General features: G+C 38.5%; 1 protein-coding gene across 4 annotated transcripts in view; it reads left to right on the forward strand.

The window, feature by feature from the left end:
* The window catches only part of PBX1 (PBX homeobox 1), a 313,418-nt gene that overhangs the window by 276,631 nt on the left and 12,330 nt on the right, over positions 1-24,457 (forward strand). The window contains exons 6-8 of one of the 4 annotated variants that reach the window (XM_058178990.1): positions 893-941; positions 10,133-10,245; positions 11,396-11,485. In XM_058178990.1, the coding sequence (XP_058034973.1) occupies positions 893-941; positions 10,133-10,245; positions 11,396-11,485 (252 nt within the window). Of the gene's footprint in view, positions 1-892; positions 1,053-10,132; positions 10,246-11,395; positions 11,486-24,457 lie in introns of all 4 variants that reach the window. The other 3 variants (XM_058178989.1, XM_058178991.1, XM_058178992.1) reach the window with 3 other exon arrangements.

Here is a 24,457-nt window from a genome sequence, read left to right on the forward strand (position 1 = left end):
ATGCTACCTGAGGCACTCATCTTGACATGTTTCATATTTGAACTAAGAATCTCTGCAAACTAGCATTTCAGTAATTCATTCTTACAAAATATACATTAATGTCACTTTTTCTGCCTTTTTTGTCTGTAAAAAGTTAAAAGTATGAGCTGTCTTTCAAAATTTCAAGAAAAGATTGGACAGTCATTTGTCAAGAATGGTCTAGGGCAGGGGTGTCAAACTGGCGGCCCATGGGCCAGATGCATCACGCACAGGCCACACCCACCCGAGCTCCACAATAAAACATCACAATACGTCATGTGACAGCAATGTAACGTGGTGAGTTTGACACCTGTGGTATCTGCTCGAATAGGAAAGTGGATTAGAAGGCCTCTGAGGTCTCTTCCAAACCTGTGATTCTATGTTCTGCGATGCTATATGTAAAATACGTTTGATTTTGCCTTTTAAACAACTACATTTTACAGCAGGTTTAAAGTCAAAATATATCTTGCTTGCTTTTGCTCTCCTTAGCAAAATATGCAAGTTTACTTCTGAAGTTGGAGCTGTTTTATAGGAAAAATGATGCCATAGTATAGGAGATTGTTCTTGAAAGCTCTCTTGCTTCTTGAGAAGTTTCCAGATTTATGATTAAAAGAAGTTTAGTATGCCATGTAAAAGCTAAAGCTTCAGGAAAGATTCCAAACAGTTTTTGTTTATATATTGAAACTTGACATTTGGTGAGCTATGCCCATGTGTTGTAAGTTCAGAGGCAGTACAGTTTTTAACTATTAAAAAGCATCATGTAAACCACCTTTCCATTCACTTTCCCATGCCCTTTAGCCTCCCGTAACTTTGACGTCTTATTAATAGGTACCTTTTTGTTTTGTTTTTTGTCTTTTTTTCAAATTCACTCTAGGTATCAAACTGGTTTGGAAATAAACGAATCCGGTACAAGAAGAACATAGGTAAATTTCAAGAGGAAGCCAATATTTATGCTGCCAAAACGGCTGTCACTGCTACAAATGTGTCAGCCCATGGAAGCCAAGCTAACTCACCCTCAACTCCCAATTCAGCTGGTTAGTTTTTTTTTTCTTTTGGGTTGTTATTGTTCTTTTTTTCCAGTGGGGTTTTATTTTCTTTTAGTATAAATGTATGTTTCTTGTTTTTCACTTTGAGTTCCTGTTTGATTAGACAATTTTGTTCCTATCCGTTTTTTGTTTCTAAAGGCAATATAGTCTCACTACATACTTATAATGCAATGTGTTGAGGATTTTTGCCTAGGTAACATTTTGTCTCAGTTTCTGATGGTGTCAGAAAAAAATGTTGACTGTGTGTATTCTATATGTTAAAATAGTGCAGAGATGAGGTAACTCAGAATTTTTATTGGGGGGAGGCATGAAAAACAGAAGTTTCTTCTGTGGAAGCCATATTAATGAAGAAAACATAATGTGGTGCATACATACTTTGGTGGTGCTAGGGCTCAGGATGTTTTCAGTCAGTCCATCTAGATTGTATTGGAATGGACCTTACCCCTTAAATGTTGTTCGTTGAGTTTATTACCTGTGGGTCTCCTCTAAAATTGTCCTAGTTCCTTAACCTTTCCCATGTGTAATTTTCATGTTGGTTATTCAAGGAATAAATTAAATTGCATTATCTTAAATAAAGTGAAAGAAGTCAGGATAGAAGTATTAGCAATTACTTGAGTCCAACTTTGATATGTAAATAGAGGGGAAGTTTATCATTCAGAATTATTTATTTTGTAACACTTGGTTTCCTATCAGATAAGCAATAATCCGCTGGTTCTTGATACTCTAGAGACACTACTTTGCAAAGCCATTGACCTGAGGACTGACCCATACATTTTGGCTTTGAATTGTGAAATATGAAAAACTACAGCATACACACAGTTGGAAAACATAACAGTCTGCTGTGAATGATTTAAAATCTGAAGTGAACAAAACTTGAATTTTAGTATCTTTTTCCTACCAGAAACTTTGTCCATAGTATCATTTTCCCCTAAGACAGTGTGGCTAGACAATAAACCCATACCAAATGAAAATTAGTGACCTGCCATCTTCCTCCTGAATGCAAATCAATAAGTGAGCATTTAGAAGTACTACTACAGATTGAGTCCTTGTTCACACTTTATTTTTGATGAGTAGGAACAGCTTTGGGTTCACCTTCTGAGGATTCAACTATGATTCCCTTTCTCTGGAAAACTGATGCCACCTTCTGTGATATGGGAATAAAGTTAGAAATTCTGCTAACATATTTGCATTCTGCGAGTTGGTACTTCACATTTGTTTGGTAGCCTTGACTTTGCAGTTGCCTTACGTAAGAAGGGAGTTGTGCCTGGCATGGCCACTGGTGACAACTGACAAATGGTCATCTGCATTGTTTCTGGCACTTACCTGCTGTAATAAGGCAAAAATGGAAAAATCTCAAACTTCATACTTGACAAGTTACAAGAATTTTCCAGTTACTTTAAAAAACAAATGTGTTTTGCCTTATAAGTGCCTCCTGTAATTTGTGAGTTAAGGTCTGTAATTTACTGGTGTTGCATAAGAGATTAATGTTTTTATTAGTTTTATTAGTACAAATAGAATGAGACTATTGCCTTATACACTGTAAGCCGCCCTGAGTCTTCGGAGAAGGGCGGGGTATAAATGTAAACAAAAAAAAAAACAAAAAAAAGTTCTGCCTTACGAATAGCATTATTTTAAAAATGGCTTATTTTTTGCCTTGGCAAAATCATAACATTTTACAAGATCACATTTCATGACTTGATCCCAAAAAAATGCATGTTGAAGAAAGGACAAGATCACCTGCATGCTGAAGAATGGAAATATTTTTGTCTTTTGCCTAAATTCATAATTATCTAGAATACAATAAAAATTTGGAGCAGCTTTATCTATTGCTTTTCTGTACACAAATAAGATGTTTTACCTGCACTGAAACATGCAAAGTGTGAGAACCCAGATTGTTGGGGGCAATAAAAGTTGACTTTGTATATAATATACAAATGGATGAAGACTATTGCTTAACACAATGTAAGCCGCCCTGAGTCTTCGGAGAAGGGCGGGATATAAATTCAAATAAAAAAAAAATAGAGCAGGTGTCTACAGTGTAGATTCAAATGTACCTGAGTTTTTTGCTATGCAAAATGAATGACATTATATGATTTTAAGCAGAAGTTGTATATTACATTTTATCCTGCTTGTAATTATTTATAACTACTGTATGCTGACTTAATTGGAAGTTAAGAAGATCTTTATAAGTCAAGTAAAATGCATTATTAATTCAATCTGTTCTGGACCAACACCACTATTTGTTCAGGAGTTTTGATCAAAATAATTTAAACTTTGTTAAGCCATGTAGGGAAAAAAGCTTAGCAAGAGAATCAGCAGTAAAATGCTGCCAGTGTATACTTTTTGGAGGTGCTCTGCAGTGTTTCACCCTCAGGCTAGAAAGAGAATCCAGGAAAATCAGAGGATTATCAGCAGATGCAGGAGATGAATAAAAAAGTCAGTCAGAATCTTAAAAACAGTAACAACACAAAAAGGGAGAAATTAGATTTGGGATCAGTTTTTTAAACAGTATTTTATCAGATAGTTGAGGGTAATCCCAGACAAATTCTGCAGAAAATTAAGCAGAAGGTATGAAGAAAGAAATGCTCTTTAAGGATGAAATTCATTATCTACATTTTTATTTTTTGGTGATATAAAAAAATCCTGGAACATAGATATCCTTAAACAAACGGCATTCAATGAATTGCTGCTACAAATGGAATTACTGATTTGTCAGTATTAGTCTTATACATTACATAAGGAGTGAGTTTCCATTATTATTATTATGCCGTTATTTTAAGAGCTATGGAACTATGGTTGAATATGACTGGCTATTGGCTGGATAAATGCATAATATTTAGAGAAGTTATAGATTATGAAATATGCCTAAAACACAATGTGCACTAATACCTGCAAATATATTGGCAAAATAATTACAAAACTTTAAACTTATTAAATTTCTGTGGCACCTAATGGCTAATTTTACATACATTTCAGAAGTAGTGGACACCATTTATAAATAACTTAAAATGCATGTGACATATTTTATATGAATTTAATTTTTTAAGGAAGAGTTGTCTTTGTGTGTGTGTCAAGTCTACTCACATCTAACAAGGTTTCTTTTTGACAGTGGGTCTCAAATTCAGATGGTGTTTTTTGTACAAGTTTTGAGAAAGTCTTCAATTCCTAATAAAATCTCTATTTGCAAGTATTCGTACTGCCAATAAAGGCAAGGACAAATATGGACAAACGTAAAAGTAATAATTGTCCAAGAAATTAATTACACAGGAGAGTTTCTTGACAATATTTTTGTTCATTTTGTTGTGGTATGTTAGTTAAAAATACTCCTTATATTTCAGGGATCAGCCTGATAACCAGGAATTATGTAGAGCTGGGGAAGAGGCAGTTGCTTGATATCTTGGTTGCTCATTTTGCAAAGCTATTGTTGGTTTTCTTGGAGGTTATGCATCCTAAAAATTTTTTTTGAATCATAGCATTTAACAGAACAAACCAGGCATATGATCTTCCTGGCCGACTGCCTATATTCCCTTCTGCTATCCTACTTAGCCAAAGTAAAACTGTCCAGCCAGGGTCTTCTCCTTTCTATTGTTTCTTTAACTCCTCTTTTTTTCCTGTTCTTTTGATTGCGCCTGTTCGGTTTCCTCTTTCTCATTTCCATTACAGCTTCCTTTTTTCTCCAGTTTTGATGAATACCAGCATTGACTTTCTTCTTGCTGCTGTGGAACTCTTCTGTTCTTCTCCTTCCCTCCCACGGTGTAAATCAATCATTCTTTGCAAACTGCTTCTTTCACTTAATACAGGTGGACTTAAAACAGCCCCTTTTTTACCAGCTGAAAAACTAAAAACTGTTAATTTCTTAATCATTTAAATGAGATAGACAAAAACCAGGCCTCCTTATTTAACCTTTTCTGAATTGGATTTGCCTCCTTAAAATTTGTATCTTTTTTCACCACTCAACATAGTTTTTAACTTCTGTAACTTCTGTTACTTGTACACATATTGAGAGTCTGGGGATATACCAAAAGAGAAGCAAAGTAAATGCAGTGTGGAATTTATTTCAAACTAAATAATAAAGGAAGAGTAACCATCAACACATTTCATGGAATCAAACCTTGGAATGGGCTACTTAACTCCCTGGAATGGGCTATTTAACTTCCTGCTCAGTTCAGAATCCCACTGAAGACATCCCAGGTTAACTAGGCACTGTGTGAATACATCCAGTGAAGGAGAGTCCACTATCTCTCTGGGTAATTGGTTCCACCATCGAACTGCTCTTAGCGTAAAGAAGCTTTTGTAATGTTCTTTTAGACTCTGCTTTCCTGTCATTAAATCCTTATTTAAATACAAGTATGCTATTTATTAATGTATTTTATTGGTTTACTGTTAATGCAATCAGGGTATTGATTTCTAAAATTTCAAGCAGGTAGAAGAACTGCATGTAATAACCCTATGTTCTATCCAAAGTAATTCCAATTGAATTAAAGAGTGTCCTCTTAGAAACAGCCGAAGACATTTTCTGTTATTCTAATGATTTTTTTTAAAAAAACTATTCAGCCATGCCATTTGCTGAATGTTTTCTCTCCTTCCGGCCAATTTGTGCAGATACTAATTCCTTTTCCCAAAAGAGAGGGGGGGATTTCTGTAGGTTTTAAAACTCACTATTATAATTTTTTTTTATATTGCTATTTTGCTATGCAAAAGACTATAGCAAGGCTACAAACACATTCACAACTGAGACTCTTCTAGTTATTATATCTATCTAAAAATAAAAGCATTAAGGCCTGGTTCTTCCCCAGGCACTAGGGACAGTTGAGTGAGAGTCCCTTTTGGTTGTTTTGTTCTGTTTGTATTTTATTATTGTATATTGTCAGTGTTTAATATTATATAGTTTAAAGGAGGGTCTTTTTGGTTTATTGTTTTTTATGCTACTCAAAGTCACACAAATTGACTTGGGGAGCTTTATAAATCTTATGTCTCTCACACATTTATAAGCTATCCAACTCATATTGACTCTGGGAAGTATGCAAGTTAAAGAAAACTTCCAATATAATAAAAACCTAAGAAAGTAAAAACTGGGGACTAAAACACTAATACATTGATAAAATTCTTCCCAAGGGGACATACTATCTAACCCAGAAATTGAACAGCATAATAAGATTAGATGGAAATTTTGCATCAGATGTATGCTGAAAGTCAAACTGAGCCACTCAGGAAACAGATTATGATCATGTTACAGGATAGCTTCTATCAATTGTTTTATTATTGTGCTACCAACAATAGGAAGAGATTTGGCTTCAAATACTAAAATATCTTGTGCTATCTCTGTGGCTTCTCCCCTCCAAGCTCTCAGTATTCTATTAAAAGTCTGACATGGTGAAAGGAAAGCTAATGGACAAATTTGATAAAATTTATAATTACAATGGACAGTGAATTTTTTCAGACGAAATTTGTTAGACTCTGTTCAGCAGAAACATCAGACACATTTGGACTATAGCAAAAAGTGCTTTTGGGTAGATGATCAGAACATCTCTGGAAGATTTTTCAGATTTGATTTTTTATAAAAATGATCATCTTGAGGGGTCCTTGGTACTCTCAGAGTTTGGTTATTTTCTTGCAGATGTTTCATTGCCCAAACTAGGTAACATCATCAGGACTAACACTGATGCTGTTACCTAATTTGGGTAATGAAACATCTGCAAGAAAACAACCAAACTCCTGAGAGCAGCAAGGATCCCTGATTTCAACTCTGAGCTATAAATATTCTCCTTTATTGATTGTATCTTGTCTGATAACAACCTATTGCATGAAACTGCTCACAGAATTATTTTGCAGGTTATAAGATATGCAGCGTTAATAAAACAATGGAGTGCCGGAAACCATTTTTGTTCACCAAACCCAATATTCAATTACATTCTTTCCTTAAATTTTCTTTTCTTTTCTTTTTTCTTTTTCTTTTTTTCTTTTTCAGCAGGAGGGAAGAATGATCATGTTTATTTTAATCACTAAATGCATCAACATCTTTTTTTTCCTTTGCTGTATAATTATTACTACAAGTAGTCCTTGACTTACAACACTTCATTTAGTGACCATTCAAAGTTACAATGGCACTGAAAAAAGTGACATATGACCATCCCCATGGTCACATGATTTATATTCAAATGCTTGACAACTGACTCACATTTATGATAGTTGTAGTGTTGTGGGATCATGTGATCACCTTTTGCAATCTTGTGACAAGCAAAGTCAATGGGGAAGCCAGATTCACAACAACTGTGTTACTAATTTAACAACTGCAGTGATTCACTTAACTAATGTGACAAGAAAAGTCATAAAACGGGTCAAAACTCATTTAACAAATTTCTCATATACGGTAGCAACATAAATTTTGGGCTCAATTGTGGTTGTAAGTTGAGGACTACTTGTATACTCAATGTTTCCCCCTTCTATAATTTTATATTACTGGCAAAAATGCTGAGGATGGCACAAGTGCAATCTCAACAATTACTGCTATGCATTAGTACAAAATACATAATAGTCAAGTTTACCTATTCTGTATCTGTGGCAGAAGCAACACAATATATTTTCCAATTAGAGATGGAGAGAGGTGGGGGGAGAGAGAGAGAGACTGAAGAAAGAAGTTAGTCTGCTGAAGCAGCTTAAACAGATGTTGAAAAAGAGGATGGTTTATAGAGTTCCTATAAGCTCTTCGTGATGGTGCAGCATGACCTTGAAAATCTAGATCAATTATTGAGGCCATCTGTTTGGAGGGGGCAGTATACTTTTACTCCCAAAACATTCCTGTGAGAATTAAGTAATTGAAGTTGGGAAAGCTTCTTTATGCTCAGAAGATAGTGTCACATGACAAAACATTGATATCATTGCACTCTTAAAAAAATTGCAATGCAGGAATGAAGATATGAGCCAGAAGTGTGCAGCGGCAGCTAAAAAAGCCAACACAATCCTAAACTGCATTAACAGAGGGATACAATCAAGATCAAGTGAGGTACTCATGCCACTCTATAAAGCCATAGTAAGACCACACCTAGAGTACTGCATCCAGTTTTGGTCACCACACTATAAAAAGATTTTGAGACTAGAAAAAGTGTAGAGGAGAGCAACCAGGATGATTAGGGGAGTGGAGAATAAAACATATGAAGAACGGTTACATGAACTGGGCATGGCTAGTCTGGTGAAAAGAAGGACCAGGGGGGACATGATAGCTGTTTTTCAATACTTGAGGGGCTGCCACAGAGAGGAGGAGGGGGTCAAGCTGTTTTCCAAAACACCTGAAAGCCAGACAAGGAATAATGGATGGAAACTGACCAAGGAGGAACTTTCTGACAGTGAGAACATTCAACCAATGGAACAGTTTGCCTTCGGAAATTGTGGGAACTTCATTACTTGAGACTTTCAAGAAAAGATTGGACTGCCATTTGTCAGAAATGGTATAGGGTCTCCTGCTTGAGGAGGGGGTTGGACTAGATCAGGGGTCTCCAGCCTTGGCAACTTTAAGCCTGGAGGACTTCAACTCCTTTGTGGGCTGGGGAATTCTGGGAGTTGAAGTCATCCAGGCTTAAAGTTGCCAAGGTTGGAGACCCCTGGACTAGATGACCTATTAGGTCCCTTCCAACTCTGTTAATCTGTTATATTGAAAATGACTCAAGGTAATTGCCAGCAGATTTTTTGGATTATCCATTGCAAATCAATTTCTGTTTCCTGAATTATTTTGTAATAGTTTCAGGATCTATTCCAAAACCTGGCAAAGGCAACAGGAGTCTCTTAGACTTGGAAGAACTTTTCACTCTTAGTGACTATTGTTATATTCTAGAATTTCTCCTCTGAGAGGCAAAGAAGGACTTCTCATAGGCTTGCCAGAGCAGAGAAATAATTAGCGTACTCTTTTCCAAATGTGTCTTCTCACTTTGCTTTGAGAACTAGAGATTAAGCAAATGGTTTTGCAGAGCTAAAGCAGAGTAGATGTTACACAGAGCATCTGCCTGCATATTGCTATTGAGCAGTTTAGCAAAGAGCCAAGCAGCTGTGTATCTTTCAAGGGAAGCACTGAACTGCTTGGCACTGCAGTAATGTTGTGGAGCTGACCTGGGCCCTGAAGTCTCTCCCTTCAAGCCTAATGTCATGTTTAGCACTAAACCTTGCACGTTGAGCTTTCTCATACTTAACATACTGAGTTGCATGAGAGTTTCAAAAATAAACCCCTCCAGCCTGCCTCATGCACTTCAGCTAGTTTGCCACTTTTAAGGCATATTTGGGAGAGGAGATATGTGGGAAAGTTGAAAATGTTTTGTGCCTAGAATTGTCTTTTCAGACTCAACTGATGATCAAGATAATATCTGCATGTAATTAGTTTCAAGTATGACTTGACATAACTTGGAAAGGGTAAAGAGAGCATGACCTTATGATCTTATGCCCTGTTTTCTCCTCCGCCCAACAAATGACACATGCTCCTCTCTGGATGTAGATGTGTGGGATCTCTGGATAGACACTGCAGAATGCAACTATTTAGTCTGTTTTTCATGCCACATTTCACTGTCCTGCCAAGCTGGCCATAACAGCTTCATTATGGGTTGTCACCAGCACCCCTTCTGAAAATGGCAGCGTCTAAGCATGGCATGCTGTACTCATTGGCTATACATTTACATTTATGGAAGTTATTTTAGAATAATAAGATTCTGTCTTCCAGACATCATTGCAGAAAATATCAATGCTTCTTAAGCTATTAGAATGTTACCCATAACAAACTCGTCATTTCGCCCCCCACCCCACCAACTGGAACTACTCCACACATCAAGATCTGAAAGACTATCTCCTGCTGAAAACCATTAAAGAGAGGGGGGGGTTCTCTTTTAATGTAAAATTTGTAGCTCTTATACCCTCTCTATTTTTTTTTTAATTTTATGTTTGCTTGCACTCTTCTCTGTGCTACTAACCTGACCATATTGTTTTCTGTTTGGGGTTGCTTTGCATGCCATTCTTTCTTCTTGGCTGAGAGGCAAGCGGTTGCTTCTCTTCCTTTCTATGATTCAGGTGCCTCGCTCTTTCCTTTCCAGGTTCTTCCAGTTCTTTTAACATGTCAAACTCTGGAGATTTGTTCATGAGCGTGCAGTCACTCAATGGGGATTCTTACCAAGGGGCCCAGGTTGGAGCCAACGTGCAGTCACAGGTAGGGATCCATCGGATGTACTGCCAGTGAATGCATCAGGGTCAGAAGGAAGGGCTTGGATCCTATTGGCTTCCCCCATTATTGTCCTAAGAGAGGAATTAAACTCAACAACCATCAAATCTGTCAAAATGAAACAAAAGGAAAAAAACCGGGAAAAATGAGGAATTTGCCTACCTTTTGTGAATGCATTTGGCTCTGGCTTCATAGGAGGAAAATCAATATTTTGAATGAAAAGAGTGCCAGTTTGCTTAGTGGATTTTCTGGGAGAAGAGATCATATATTTATACACTGAGTTTATTATTCAGTCTTCCATATTTTTATCTTCTACCTAGCTTAATAATAAGGAAATGTTGGTACGTTGCTGAAGGACCTTAGTCCTATTTCAATATCATACCAAATCCTGCCATCGTTTCTTATAAATCTGTTTGATAAGTAAGGGGGTTCAAAAATTTAGTCAGAAACAAATGATTTACTATTGAGGCAGTAGTTAGAACAGAATAGGTAATGCCATTATAGCCTCATGAGTATTCACATTTTTTTCTGGAATCTCATTCTACCTGTACCTCATCTCATTTGGAACTCCCTATCACATCTCACTGGGGTTCTTAATAATATTGCCAACTATCCAAAAATGTCCATCTTTTGACAGTGCCATTAAAATCAGTGCAGTTTGTACTGTTAGACTGCATGTGCAAAGTGCCTACAGCAATAACAAATAAGAGGAATGGATGAGCCTGAGATGCAGAGGGACTCACGTAACATTGAAACTCACATAGGTTCACTTATACCTTCAGTTACAGGTGGCATTGAGAAATCTTGGGTTATGTGATTGATGCATAAATAACAGACTTACAGATTAGGAAAAAGTTTCTTCCCTCCGCATAATTGGTAAGGCTGCCAAAGAAATTCCAACAACTTCCTGCTCTTTTTGTATATTTTCTTCTTCATCATTTTAAAATCCAGCATAATAGACTGTGTAGTCTATACACCGTAGATGGGAATATGGGTGGAAGGCAGCTTCACTTTTTACTCTTCAAAGAGATCATAGGGAAATCTGTGAACCAATACTCATATTATAATGACCTCCAAAGAAATCTTTCTTCTCTAATATACATGTTCCTAATTCTTTCTTTGTTGTTGGTCTGTTTAGGTGGATACCCTTCGCCATGTTATCAGCCAGACAGGAGGATACAGTGACGGGCTCACAGCAAGTCAGATGTATAGTCCGCAGGGCATCAGTGTAAGAAAAATAGGCTTCCTTTTCTCTGTTTCTTCTTCTGCTCCTTCTTTTTCTTTTTGTTCTCTTGCTCCCAATTATTTCAAAGCCATAGGGCTCAAAATGCCACTTAGTAGGACTTATCTTAGCTTTACGGTCACCTAGTTTATTGCTTTTGTATCGGTCCTGCCAATGGCAGAATTCTAGCTGCAAAAAAGTGGCAAGTGGGCAGGCCTTGTACAGGCAGCTGGCGTCTACAGCTGTCAAACTGAATCAGCATTCACATGGCACCTGCGGCCACTTGTGTTCTGCTGAGAGGGGTTGCTAAACAGGTGACACCTAGTACAATGGCAGTAGGGTATATCACCACAAAGCAGGACCCAGACATCTCCAACAAGATGGCCAAAGGCTGAGGCCCAATTCAACTGAACAGGGCATCAAAAAATAGGATAGCTCTCTCTCCCACTCCAATCACTGTCAAAGAACAAAACAGATGACTACCCAATTAATAAGCAGGCTGATAATCATAACAATAATTATTGTTATAATGCAAAAACTAAAGGAAAGAAAAAGAAAGCTGGAGTGGAATGGAGACATCTTCTACTTGTTCTGAGTTGCGCTGTCTGCTTGTGACTAGCATGAAAATTCATAGCGACAAGCTGTGTCTTATGGAGTGAAATTGATCAGACAGTCACAAGGAGAACTGAATGTAGATTTGGGACAGCAATCCAACTTCATTTCTCAGATCAATCATCCACCATCTCAATAGTGATGACAGAAAACTGGGACAAGAAGGCAGCCTGGAAAAGGAGGCTGCCACACACAATGTTGGGGCTTCTTTCTACCAATTTTAAAGGTCAAAGAGGGAGCTCTACTCAAGGGGTGACCTGAAACTAGTAGAAGGGTAAAATGTGTTTTGTTTCTTTGTTTTCATGCATACCTTGGTCAATGAAAATGCCAGTTTTGGGGGGAGGCAATAGGTTTACATCTTCTCCAGAAAATTCAGGAATTCTGTTGCCTTTAATGCTCAAAGCTTTGCTGAATTAAACAAGTCTTTTGTCAATGGGACTGTACGGCATACCATCACTGAGGGTGGGCATTCTCTATGAGCTTTTATCAATTTCAAACAAAAGCATCAGGGGTAAGATAATATGTGAGACAACCCATGACAACTGCTTGCCAAGACTACATATCTTTCATTGTGTTCTTCATTTGTTTTCACCTCTACAGAATTGCAAGCAGAAAAATCCAGGTATTTAAATACTCAGGTTTAGAGGCCCACCTGTGCAGGTTTCCAAACAATTGTTCAGTCATGAGAATGTTTGGTTTTGCTTTGGTGGTGGGGCATTGCTGAAGGTAGCATTATAACATAGTTGACTCAGAGCTATTCTACACACTGAAGATTCATGGGGAAATTTTACACAAACAGGACAGTCACATAGCCCACACAGTGGCCTTATTCACATATAAAATGGGAGGAGGGAGATTTAATGAGGCCCTCTTCTCACTTGTTTCTTTGCCAAGCACTTTCATTCTAGATTGGCTTATTTTGGCAGATAAGATTAAGCCTGAAGAAAAATACCTAAAGTGAGGAAGACATTCCCTTCAACCAGGGGCTTTTATAATGTTAAAATTAGATTTTTCCCTCTCACTTTATGTGAGTGAGGCAGGCATGTAAACATGCCTGGCGTAGCCTTCAATCTGTCAAATCAGCCTATACCTCTGTCCCTGCAGGCACTTTTCTCCTAGCCTTATTCTGATACCAGAAGTTAGATGGATGGAGTAAAAGTACTTCAGGTGGCTTAGTGGGAAGAGGTTAAGGTGGGGAGGAAGAGACTTCAATTTCATTAATTAAAAAAATGAGAAGACAGCATGCTGCAGAACAGACAGCATGCCCTCAGCATTATCTTTATTTTCAGAAATGCTATGGGCCCCACATAGGCCCAGTAGGCATTTTTAGAATAGAAAAAGTGATTGCAACCCTATACTTAAAAAAAAAAAAAGGATGCTCATCTGCCCCAGCAAAATACAGACATTGTAAACTGCAATGTATCTTGAGAAACGCAGGCTAGAGGATAACCTTAATGAGCAAGTTAGAGGAGATGATGGGGAGCTCTCACCCATATGTTTTCTGATAAATGATATTTTGGAATTAGTTACATTTATTATGGCAGTCATTTTATGCTATGCAAATCACCTTTTCAAAGTTCTCAGGATTTAAAAAATGCCAAATAGGGGCATCCTTTTGAATCAGACAGAATATGGCTTCATGGGCATCTCACTTTGATCCCTGTCACCCCAACATCCTGTGATGTAGTGAATGTCCTCTAATGGTTATATATTGCAATATTTCATCACGATGGATGGATGGATGGACTACTTATTAAGAACTGGGGAAAACACAGGTTGGTAAAATGGAAGAGCAGAAAGAGCAATCATTCTCAGATTGCACTATTGTGCTATTTGAATTATTTTTCAATACCAGACTGGCTGCATCTGATTTACACAGCACATGTATCCTATGCCTCTCATATTAGCACCATGTCTGATGTCACCAGGCAGAACAGCAAAGTAATCTGAAGCAAATGCAACTGAACATGTGCAGACAATTATGTCTGCTTATATAAACGCATTGCAAAAACTAGGCTTGAAAATGCCACATGAAAGAGCCAATCATTCTAAATTAACCTCTGTGTTAGTTGAATTCATTTCCATTCCGGCTCTTTAATGCTGAAGAGTAAATGAATCAGTGATGGATCATAATAAGATACGATACTTATCTACAAATAAATCCTACCACCACCCCCATTGATTCCAAAGACACAGTGAGTGGAAGGGAGGGAGGGAAGGAGAGAGAGAGAGAAGACTAATAGACAGACAGACAGCATGACTTGAAGAAGCAGGAGTATCAACCACCCACACATTATACAAAGCACTGGGTGTCATGTACACAGAAGGATTACCCGTAAAATAACCAAATATGAAAAGAAAAATGGAATGAAAAGCATAGGTAGATGTATATTGTATTATACATGGTCCTAAACAAGTAGAAAAAGAAATCTTTATTTCTATGTACAGTACCAAAAATAGTAAAACTGACCGATGAAACATTTAAAACAGATTTAAAAAATACTTATACAGGTAAATAATAGAATAGCAAATTGAGTGTCTGCCATCCATTTGAATACAGGTAGTCCTCAGATTCAGTGACAGTCAGAAATTATGACAGCTTACCCCGTCTTAGAAGAGACATTATCTTCTATCTGTGAATGAGAAAAGGGGAATGCTCCAGTAGTCGGTTCCACTTACCTTTGCTACTGGTTTGGAATTGTGAGCGCGTGTGCGCTCTCTCTTTGTTCACGTGTGCTGCTTCTGCACATGCACAGAACCTTCACATGTGCAGAGCATCCGTGATAATGTGCAGGTAGGTGGAGCCTCCCGCCGCCGCCACTACCGGTTCTCCCGAATTGGGGCGAACCGGTAGAAACCCACCACTGGAAGGCTCCTTTAAGAAGCTGATTTTTTTGTTAAAGTAAATATATTGTAATATTTTAACTATGGCCTTATTAATTGGAAACACTATTTCAATAAATTATTTTACTATTCTAGTCAACTATTAGATTTAATGTTGGAAAACTTGTTACAGTGTCATGTTTGATGAGCAAACCTTTGGGGCAATTCTCACTTTGTTCTACAATGACAGTAAGCTGTTGGCTCTTTAAATTCCTTAGTCTCACCTTCAATTTTGTTGTTGATAGTTTTAGTTTGCTAGTCTCATTTTAGCCACATAATCCAGACAGTTTTTTCATTTCATATTTTGCAGCAAATACCTTAATCAGATTCCTTTGTGTCCCCAGAACTGGATCTGGAATTTGGATCAAACTAAACATTACTTGAAAAAATAGATGATATCAAGTGTATTTGATTTTCTCAAACAGAAGGTCAGGAATCTGCAGGCATGAATGGCTACTTATCTGAATTGGACTTGCAAGATACAAAGACTTGGTGTTCTACTTTTGCCTAATATACTAGACTGGCTTACTTTAACAGAAAAGTTCTTCTTGTTTCCTAATAAGTTGCACAAATGTAGCAGGCAGGTGTAGATTTGGAATATATTCTTACGCAAATTGGGCAGAGGCCAGATAGATTGCCTAAAACATCTGATTAAGAAATCCTATATAACTTATTGGAATTGGACTTTTTGTGCATAAATGATCCAATGGTGGAAGAGATTTAATGCCTGGCTTCACAAAAAGTAATTAACAGAAATTTAGAACATTTTATTATTTTTTAACTTTCATTCAACTGCTTTTTTTTTAATTCTACTAGACAATAGATATGTACAAGCTAGAATCAAAGATTGAGGACTAGAATTTATATTGTTTATATATAGTAATTTGTGTGCTTGCAGAATGTCACATGCTGGGATCACTAATCAGTAAATAGGTGTTCACAGGAACATGCCTATATATTTCTAAGGGGAAGGGGTGGTTCTGGTTTTTCTGTTCTTGGTCATTACAGTTTTAATAAGTAGTATGTTTTCTAATATACTGTTCAGACCTAAGAAATATTAGGATATTCAACTGAAGACATGGAGTAGCGTTTATGAAAATGGGGCTTTATTCATTCCATGGTCTACCCTGAGAAAAGATGAATTGCTTTAAGGGTTTTCTGTTTGCTTCTTTCTTTCTTTCTTTCTTTCTTTCTTTTGTAAAACTGGATAAAATTTGCAGATGAGCTAGAACTAGGATTGATAGGTTCTGGTCTTCTAACTGTGACTGAAATTGGTGCAGAGGGATTTGAGCACATTCTTTTAAAAATAGCTCTTGATGTATATGCTGTCTTTCTCTCTCTCTCCCCTATGTGTAATTTGATGATAGGAATTGATGCACAGTTGTAGTAATCCTTTCTGTACAAAATTTAGAGTGGGAGAGGCATGGAAGAGAAAGCATGTTACTAGGAATGAAGATTTCTTTCATCTTGGTATGACATAGATTTATGTATGAACTTGATATGACATAGATTCATGTATGAAATTTATGTATGAATTTATGTATGAACCATGGTAGCTCAGTGGTTAGAATGCAGTATTGCAGGCTACCTCTGTCTACTGCAAGTTCAGTCCTGACCAGCTCAAAGTTGACTCAGCTTTCCATCCCTTCCAAGGTTGGTAAAATGGGGATCCAGATTGTTGGAGGCAATATGCTGATATTGTAAACCACTCAGAGAGTGCTGTATATAAGTCTACTTGCTATTATCCATGTTCCACAGCATGTGGCAGTCTCCATGTGAATTCTAGATTTGTCCTCCATAAGTTTTATATTGTAAGGAAAGAGCTTCTGGAGAGGATCCAGCAATGCTTGAAGTTATTCAGAATTAATCCCTGAACAACACCTCTAGGAAATCAATAATAAAACTGCCCTTGAAAGAACAACATTATGTCAGTTCTGAAACTGCATGGGAAATGAGGACAAAAACAATAGCATGTGAGGTCCAGCAAACAATGTAATAATTAAATGGCTGTTAAATGGAGCTGCTGTACTTTCTCATTGAGTGGTAGGGCTGGTGCCTGGTGGGAAAATGCCAAAGTTTTCTCCCCAAAGTGAAAATTGAATATATATACTGAGTTCACTTATTCCCTAAAGCTTCTATGCCCTTCAAAGGCACTGGGGGCAACTGAACATCTCTCCAGCAATGTGGAAAGGCATGTTCTTGATTCTCAGAGCATCTCTTCAGAAACCCTGGGATGGGGGTAAAGCCTTAAATAATAAGAATGTCTATGTTGTACAAAGATTATATCTATCCCTCCTGTTTAATTGGGCAACTGCAATAAAGACCTTTCTAAAAATAATTTCAGTACACAATAGAAGACTCTTCCCTCCCCCCCATCTCTTTTCTTCTCCACATTTTCTGATTCTTATAATGACCCTGCAAACACTAAATGTCATTTGAGTGCATTAAGCAGCAAACTCTTCAGTGACATAGCAATTACAGTTCTGAAATAGATTTGGTGTGTCATTGAAGATAAGGGTTTTGAAAGTTTCTGTTGTGATTATAGCTTGTAACTCCCACAAATAACAGGCTTCAAAATAAGAGGCTGCCAACAGAGCCATTGTGGTGTTCCCTCAGTGATGGCACGTAAATTGCTATTAATGTCCTGAGTGTACTTGAATATGCCAGTCTCCGGGCGGCAGCGTTGGCTCAGTGTCTCTCTTTATGCAGCTTGTCATTGTTGGGCTGATAATCTTCAGTAATTGCTTCTGCCTCTTGCAATGGTCAGAATGTGGAAGAGCATGAGCTGGCTGCATCTTCCAGGAGATGGTAAACAATGAGCTGCCTGCCTTCCTATAAATAATGTGGGAGCAGAGCAAGCTGGGCGGATGTGCAGTTCCAGCAATATGGTTTACTGGTATCTGTCTCTGTGTGGGGAATGAGAGTGATCCTTCTTAGGCTTGGAAAATCTGTAAGCCACAATATCCAGAAACACCAGCCATCCAGGAAAATGGGTTAGTCAAACTTTAGTCAACCTTTTGGAAGTAATTGCCTCAATATTGTATTTCAAAGGTGCACTCCTGAAAACTGAGAGCAGAGCAGGGCTTTGTAGTTCTGGAAACCACTTAGACATGACAGATATTACAAATGGGGAAAACAAAACTTCAAACCGGGTTTTATATCTGTTTTTTATCAAATGCATAGAGCAATGTGAGGAAAATTCCATCAGAGGTGGGAGCACAAAAGAGATCATACATTAGCTGTTCATTGGCAGGGACTCTTGTCCTTTTCATACAGAATGTGAACGAGCATTTCAGTGTATAGAACTTGATCATTCTCAGCAAAGGTTAGTATCTGTCCCTTCTTAATGTACTTCAGTTAGTCAAAATACTGATAATCCTTGAGATTTATTTGTTAAGACAGCTTCGCAGTGGTATATGTCCTTTCATTTATTTATTTGTTTTTGCCCATGCTAATTTTCAGCCATATGAGAGCAGGCTGAGCTGATCAGATGATCCTTGAAAATAGGTGTTTTAGTTAGCATGGAGTTGGTGCAGGAGGCATTTGATCACAATTTCTTATATTTTCAGGGATTGCAATTAAGCATCAAAAATTATTTGTACTGTATACAGCACATTTCAGCTTTCAAGAACAGACTTTAAAAGGTGCTGCTGTGGAACTCTTGGAATGAAAGCTTTAAACAGGCAATATTTCTTTCCTTTTCTTCTCCTTTGGGATTTAGCACTCAAGCATTCAATAGTTAATGATTTGCAATTTATTAGGTGAACACTTAGTTGAAAAATATTGGTATGAGATAATAGAAGTACTCTACAGTATGTGTAATGTGCAATTTATAATGATTTAAGATTAAATTAAATATTAGTCATGCCTTTAAAAAAGAATGAACTTGGTGTATTTTGGAGAAAAGCAGCTCTAATATAGAATTTTACTTGCTGACATTTCTGTTAAGTTTAAAATTATTCCTTTCTTGCTGTTTTTCACATTCTGAAAAGATATTTACTACAAAGAACAACTTTGAGATTAAATTGAGATTGAACCCTTTTCAGTAATCTAGGATTATGTCTTGAATCAAAATGAGATCTGCTCTAGATTATTTCTCCAAATAATATCAGCAAGGTTAACTATGATTGTTTAATCTGTAATTTATATCACATGTTATTTGGCCTTCAGCTCTAAGCTTGGTATAATAAGGACAACTATATTTAAACACGTGGCATCCTTATTTATGTATCAAGGGAGAGTGATAGTGTTATAGAGCAGGGGTCTCCAACCTTGGTTATAGAGAGTTCAAAAGGTGCATTGCAGACTTGTTCATCAGCTAGCTCTGAAAAGGAAATGAATTGGATTAAGAGGAAAAGGGCTGAAGGGGTGATGCATGAGAAGGTTGTGGGGAGATATTACTGGCCCACGTGAGCACATCCCTTTTCAATAAAATTGAATCTATAGCAAGAACAAGCGGTTTGTGGCTGGCTCATCACCCAGTTTTTGCAGATCCCAGTTTGGCAAACCATCATGCATCAGAAATGTAATTTGTAGTATAGGTAGTCCCCATTTTAAAATGAGTTTCATTCCCAAGGTTCTATGCTCCTTAAGTCAAATTTGTATGTAAGCCAGAACAGCATTATTGATAATATGGTATAGTGTAATGACCTTGAGCCATTGTGTATTTAACTTGAATCACTGTAAAATTAACTCAAATTTTGCTGCAGTAGCCTCTGTTCCTCACCATGGTCATCCTTAAACAGAGCCGATCTTAACCTGGGGACTTGCTGTATTTTTTAAAAATGCATTAAGTTTATGATCAGGTGAACATACTTAATATACTATTTAAAGTTCCTCCAAACTCCTTCCTCCACAAATCCCCTAAATTACTCCCTCTAAAACATGCAACTTGTACCTTCCTAAGATCTCAGTGCAGTGGTGGGATTCAGCCAGTTCGCACCACTTCGGGGGAACCGGTTGTTAACTTTCTGTGTAGTTTGGCAAACTGGTTGCTGGAAGAAATCATTAGGGCAGAGAACCGGTTGTTAAATTACTTGAATCCCACCACTGTCTCAGTGTATCATTATTACAGCTCCTGCAGCTCTTGGTGATTCAACAAAAAATAGGAAAGAAGAGTGAGACTGCTGGACACCAAAAAATCGCTGTTTCAACTCTATGCTATTCTTCACTTTAAATATGAACAAAGCACTATATGAATAATTAACTGGGACTAGCATCAATGTTATTTTAAGTTCTACATTTCCATATAAAGCATATAAACCCAACATTGCACTCAGCAAGTACAGTAAAAATATGCATAACTGACTTTGAAATCTAAACTGCAAGACCTGAAAAACATAAATCTAATCTGTACAGTCTTTTTTCTTAATGTAATTATGTCTTTGAATTAATGAAATGCTGCAGAGCTGCTTATTTATTATATCTTACCACATAATGTGATAAGGAATGCATGTTGATCACTCAGTGCACCTGAAGTACTGTTTCTGGAAAGCTCATTTTTATATTGCTAGATTGGGACTCTGGAAACTGCACTTGTGTTTATATATAATGAACCAACTAACCATCAGTTAATTAATAATAAACTCTTAAAATTATGTAACTATTTAAGGATAGAGATACAAAATACTTTAGTTACAAAAAATATTTTGGAGTAGGAGCTGAATTGATTACTGTAGTCATTAGCAGACTTTGAATACTGCCTGAAATATAAGTTTATTTTGGAGTATTTCATCTCTGTATGTTATAGAGGCATAATGTTGGGTGTGGCCATTTAGGCCATTGAATGCAACCCCATATCATATTCAGCTTCAGATTAGAGCAGGGGTCTCCAACCTTGGTCCCTTTAAGACTTGTGGACTTCAACTCCCAGAGTCCCAGAGCAAAGCTGGCTGAGGGACTCTGGGAGTTGAAGTCCACAAGTCTTAAAGGGACCAAGGTTGGAGACCCCTGGATTAGAGCATCCCAGACAGATAACTGTCTAGCTTTCACTTAAATATTTCCTGAAAAAGGAAATCCCCCATCTCTCTGGCTAAGTGATTCCACTAACTATAGGTAGTCCTAGACTTATATAACTATAATTCACCCTGGAATTTTAGTCATAAATCATTGTGGTCATCCAAGCTCTCCTCATTGCAGTTCTTAAGGGACCATGCTGGTTATTAAGCAACTGCACAGGGTTGCCTCAGTGGGTGTGAGAGGCTGTGGGAGGCCAGCAGCCTCCAGCACATAGAAACTCTCCCCACCATGCCTGGGTCCACTTACCTTTCTGTCACTCACTGCATCCTACACATCAGCCACATTCTCATGATGGTTCAGAAGTCTGCTTCCATGATGCAATTTGGAGAAGGGGGCCTTCCAAACTATCATGAAAATGTTGGTATTGCTAGGGTTTTCTCCTCCAGAGATAAAAGTGCTAGCAAAGCTGGCATTCTGAAAGGCCTTTCAGGGCCTTTAGTGTTTTCACTTCCAGAGAAAAGGAGGCTAGCAAAATAGGTGGATTCTGGAGGAGAAAACGCTAAATACTCTGAGTGTCAGCCTTTCAGAGCTCCTCCAGAAAGGACAAACGCTAAATAAAGAAGTGGATATCCTCCATCCCTTCATTTTATAAATTTTCCTGCTGGCTGCCTGGATACCAGCAGAAAACACCTAATTGCAGGGCACTTGGCAACCAGCCAAGCACCTGAAATGCTACCAAGTGTCCAGGACAAAGGCAGCACAACATTTTACATTTCTACAACTAGAAATGCTTTATGGGCCGTAAAGCACCCATTCTGTGACTGTCATTACTCCAGTCATTAAACAACCAGTTGTAGGTCAAGGACTACCTGTAGCTGCTCAACTTAAAATGTAATTACTGTATTATTTTAATCATCAACACCGATGCTATAGATTTTATTGCATATTCACACAGAATTGGAATTTTACAAGCAGAATTAAATCCTGCACATGGATTAACCATATGAAATACCTGGCATTATATCAGAACTCAACTAAAGTTTGTTACTAATGTAAGAGATGATGTTTACCTTACTTTGACAACAAAGGTTTTAGGTTTCTCAAAACCTAAATACAAAAATAGCTGATTAGGTATTTAGATTAAAAAACTGAATTCAATAAATTCAGAAGATTTTTAATAGGATTCAGTAGCTAAATATATTAATAGGAAAAGAAGTTCAAGATAAATTTGAGTTCCTATAAAAGATTTGCTAGACATTACACCCAGGGTACCTTGCTGATGAAATTTCAGAATGTGTATCTTTCATCTTAAAGAAATCTTGAAAATGAATAACATGCACAGGAATGAAAGTAGCTACATGTGCTTCAGAATGAAAGATTTCAGGAAATTCAGGCCAGAGAGCCAGATCTGAATACCAGAGAAAAGATTAGTAGTGTGTAAGGCACAGAAAACAAGGAAACAAGGTTGTTCAAATGAGTATAAGTTTATTTCATTCTATCAGCCTACAAGGATCTGAACTACAAATGGTCAAAGCAAATTGAGGGTAGATAAAAGTCAACGGAATTCAAGGATGGCTGGACGTGAGATCTCTTGTGGGCATTAAAAGATTCCAAATAGATGATGCACTTGAGCCCCCTCTCAAGCTCAGGCTGGTCAACTCCTACAATTTGTAAAATAGTAAGCATCTTTATAATAATGCGGTGTCATAGAATCACAGCGCTGGAAGAAACCTTGTAGGTCTTTTAGTCCAACCCGCTGACAAAGGCAGGACTCTTTATACCATTCTAGACAAATTGTTGTCCAATCTTTTCTTGAAAACCTCCAGTGATGGAGCACAATTCCAGGAGTCAACCTTTTCCATTGATTAATTGTTCTAACTGTCAGGAAATTCCTCCTTATTTCCAGGTTGGATCTCCCTCTGACAAGCTTCCATCCATTGCGGCTTGTCCTTTCCTCAGGTGCTTTGGAGAACAAATTGACTCCCTCTCTCAAAGTATTGAAAGAGAGCTGTCATGTCACCCCAAGCCTTGTCTTCATTAGGCTAAACAAACCTAGTTCACTTAGCTGTTTATTGTAGGGTTTAGACTCCAGATCCCTTATAATGATGATACCAACAGTGGCCCTGATACCATCGGAGGCCACTACTAATGATGATGAACGACGGCCGCCATTTTGGAAGGGCGCGGATTGGCGCGCGCTAGACATGGCCTGGCTTGGCCGAGGGTTGCTGCAGCCGGTCGTCAGGACATCGGCGACTGAGTGTGGGCCGCTGATTTTTTGGCAGCTCTGCTTAGCAGCACGGATACCAACAACCCAACGATTCACCATCATTGACCGCATTTGCCATCTTTGCGGATGCCTGGACGGTTTGCCGCACTTTTTGAGCGGCAGTGTTATCGCCGGTTTGGATACGAACAGCTCTGGCAGGTGGAACTTTGACCTTATTCGATGGGTGACATTATGGGCAGAATTCATCAGCCCAACTTTTATTTCATCTAACTGTTGCCCTACCGGCCTTTTGGCCGTTGTCTGTGACTGTTCCGGTCTCACCCATCGTCCGCAATACCATCTACTGACCGGGAACTTTTCCTCTCCCGCTGTTATTTAGATCTTTATGCATGAAATATCGGCTGCGAACTTCTTCAACTGCGAGGTTCCCCGCCTCCCAGGAATGGCCATCTGGGTTATCGAGGGCCGGCCTTAACGAGGGGTCTTGGGACCCGGAGAGGTGGCATGCGAGGAAGAAGAATTTATGGGGTTTTGTACATAGGTTTTTTAATAAGGGTTTTTTAAAGGGGGGGAGGAAAGTGGCGGGAGGGGGGAGATCCCGTCGGGAGGGTTGGTTCAGTCTCAGTCCCAGTTCACGGCGTTTTCATCTGGTCCGAGGGAGGGTGAGGGGTTCGTTCAGGGTGGAAGTTGGTTCCATCTGTACGGTAAGTGGGAGGGGCAGATATGGCGGAAGCAAGGGGCCGTATCGTTCGTTGGGAGCACGTGTTCGCTGTTTAAAAGCGATCGTGTGCTCCGGCCCCCTAGTCTTTCCCCGTTCCCCGGAAGGTCAGGATCCTCAGAGCCCGGGCCTCCGGTTGATGTTGTGCAATGCCCGGTCCGTGGTTAACAAGGCCCCCCTGATTTGCGATCTTATCCAGGGGGAATCCACGGACTTTATGGGCATTACGGAGACCTGGCTGGGTGCAGAAGGGGGGGTGCCCCTAGTTGAACTGTGCCCGCCAGGTTTCCGAGCATTCCATCAGCCAAGGGCCCAGGGTAGGGGTGGAGGGGTGGCGGTTGTAATGAGAGAGGGTCTAGAGCCGAGAGAGACCACTGTTCCTCAGATAGCCGGCTGTGAATCCCTTCTTGTGAAGTGGGGCCATAAGAATCAGATGGGTTTGTTGATCGCGTACCTGGCTCCTTGCTACGTGACTACAGCCCTGCCTGAGCTACTGGAGGTGCTTGCCGGGGTGGCTGTTGAGATCCCCAGACTTTTGGTCATGGGCGATTTCAATCTGCCATCGGCTGGCTTGTCA

This window comes from Ahaetulla prasina, chromosome 3, assembly GCF_028640845.1.
Source record: "Ahaetulla prasina isolate Xishuangbanna chromosome 3, ASM2864084v1, whole genome shotgun sequence".
NCBI lineage: Eukaryota > Metazoa > Chordata > Lepidosauria > Squamata > Colubridae > Ahaetulla > Ahaetulla prasina.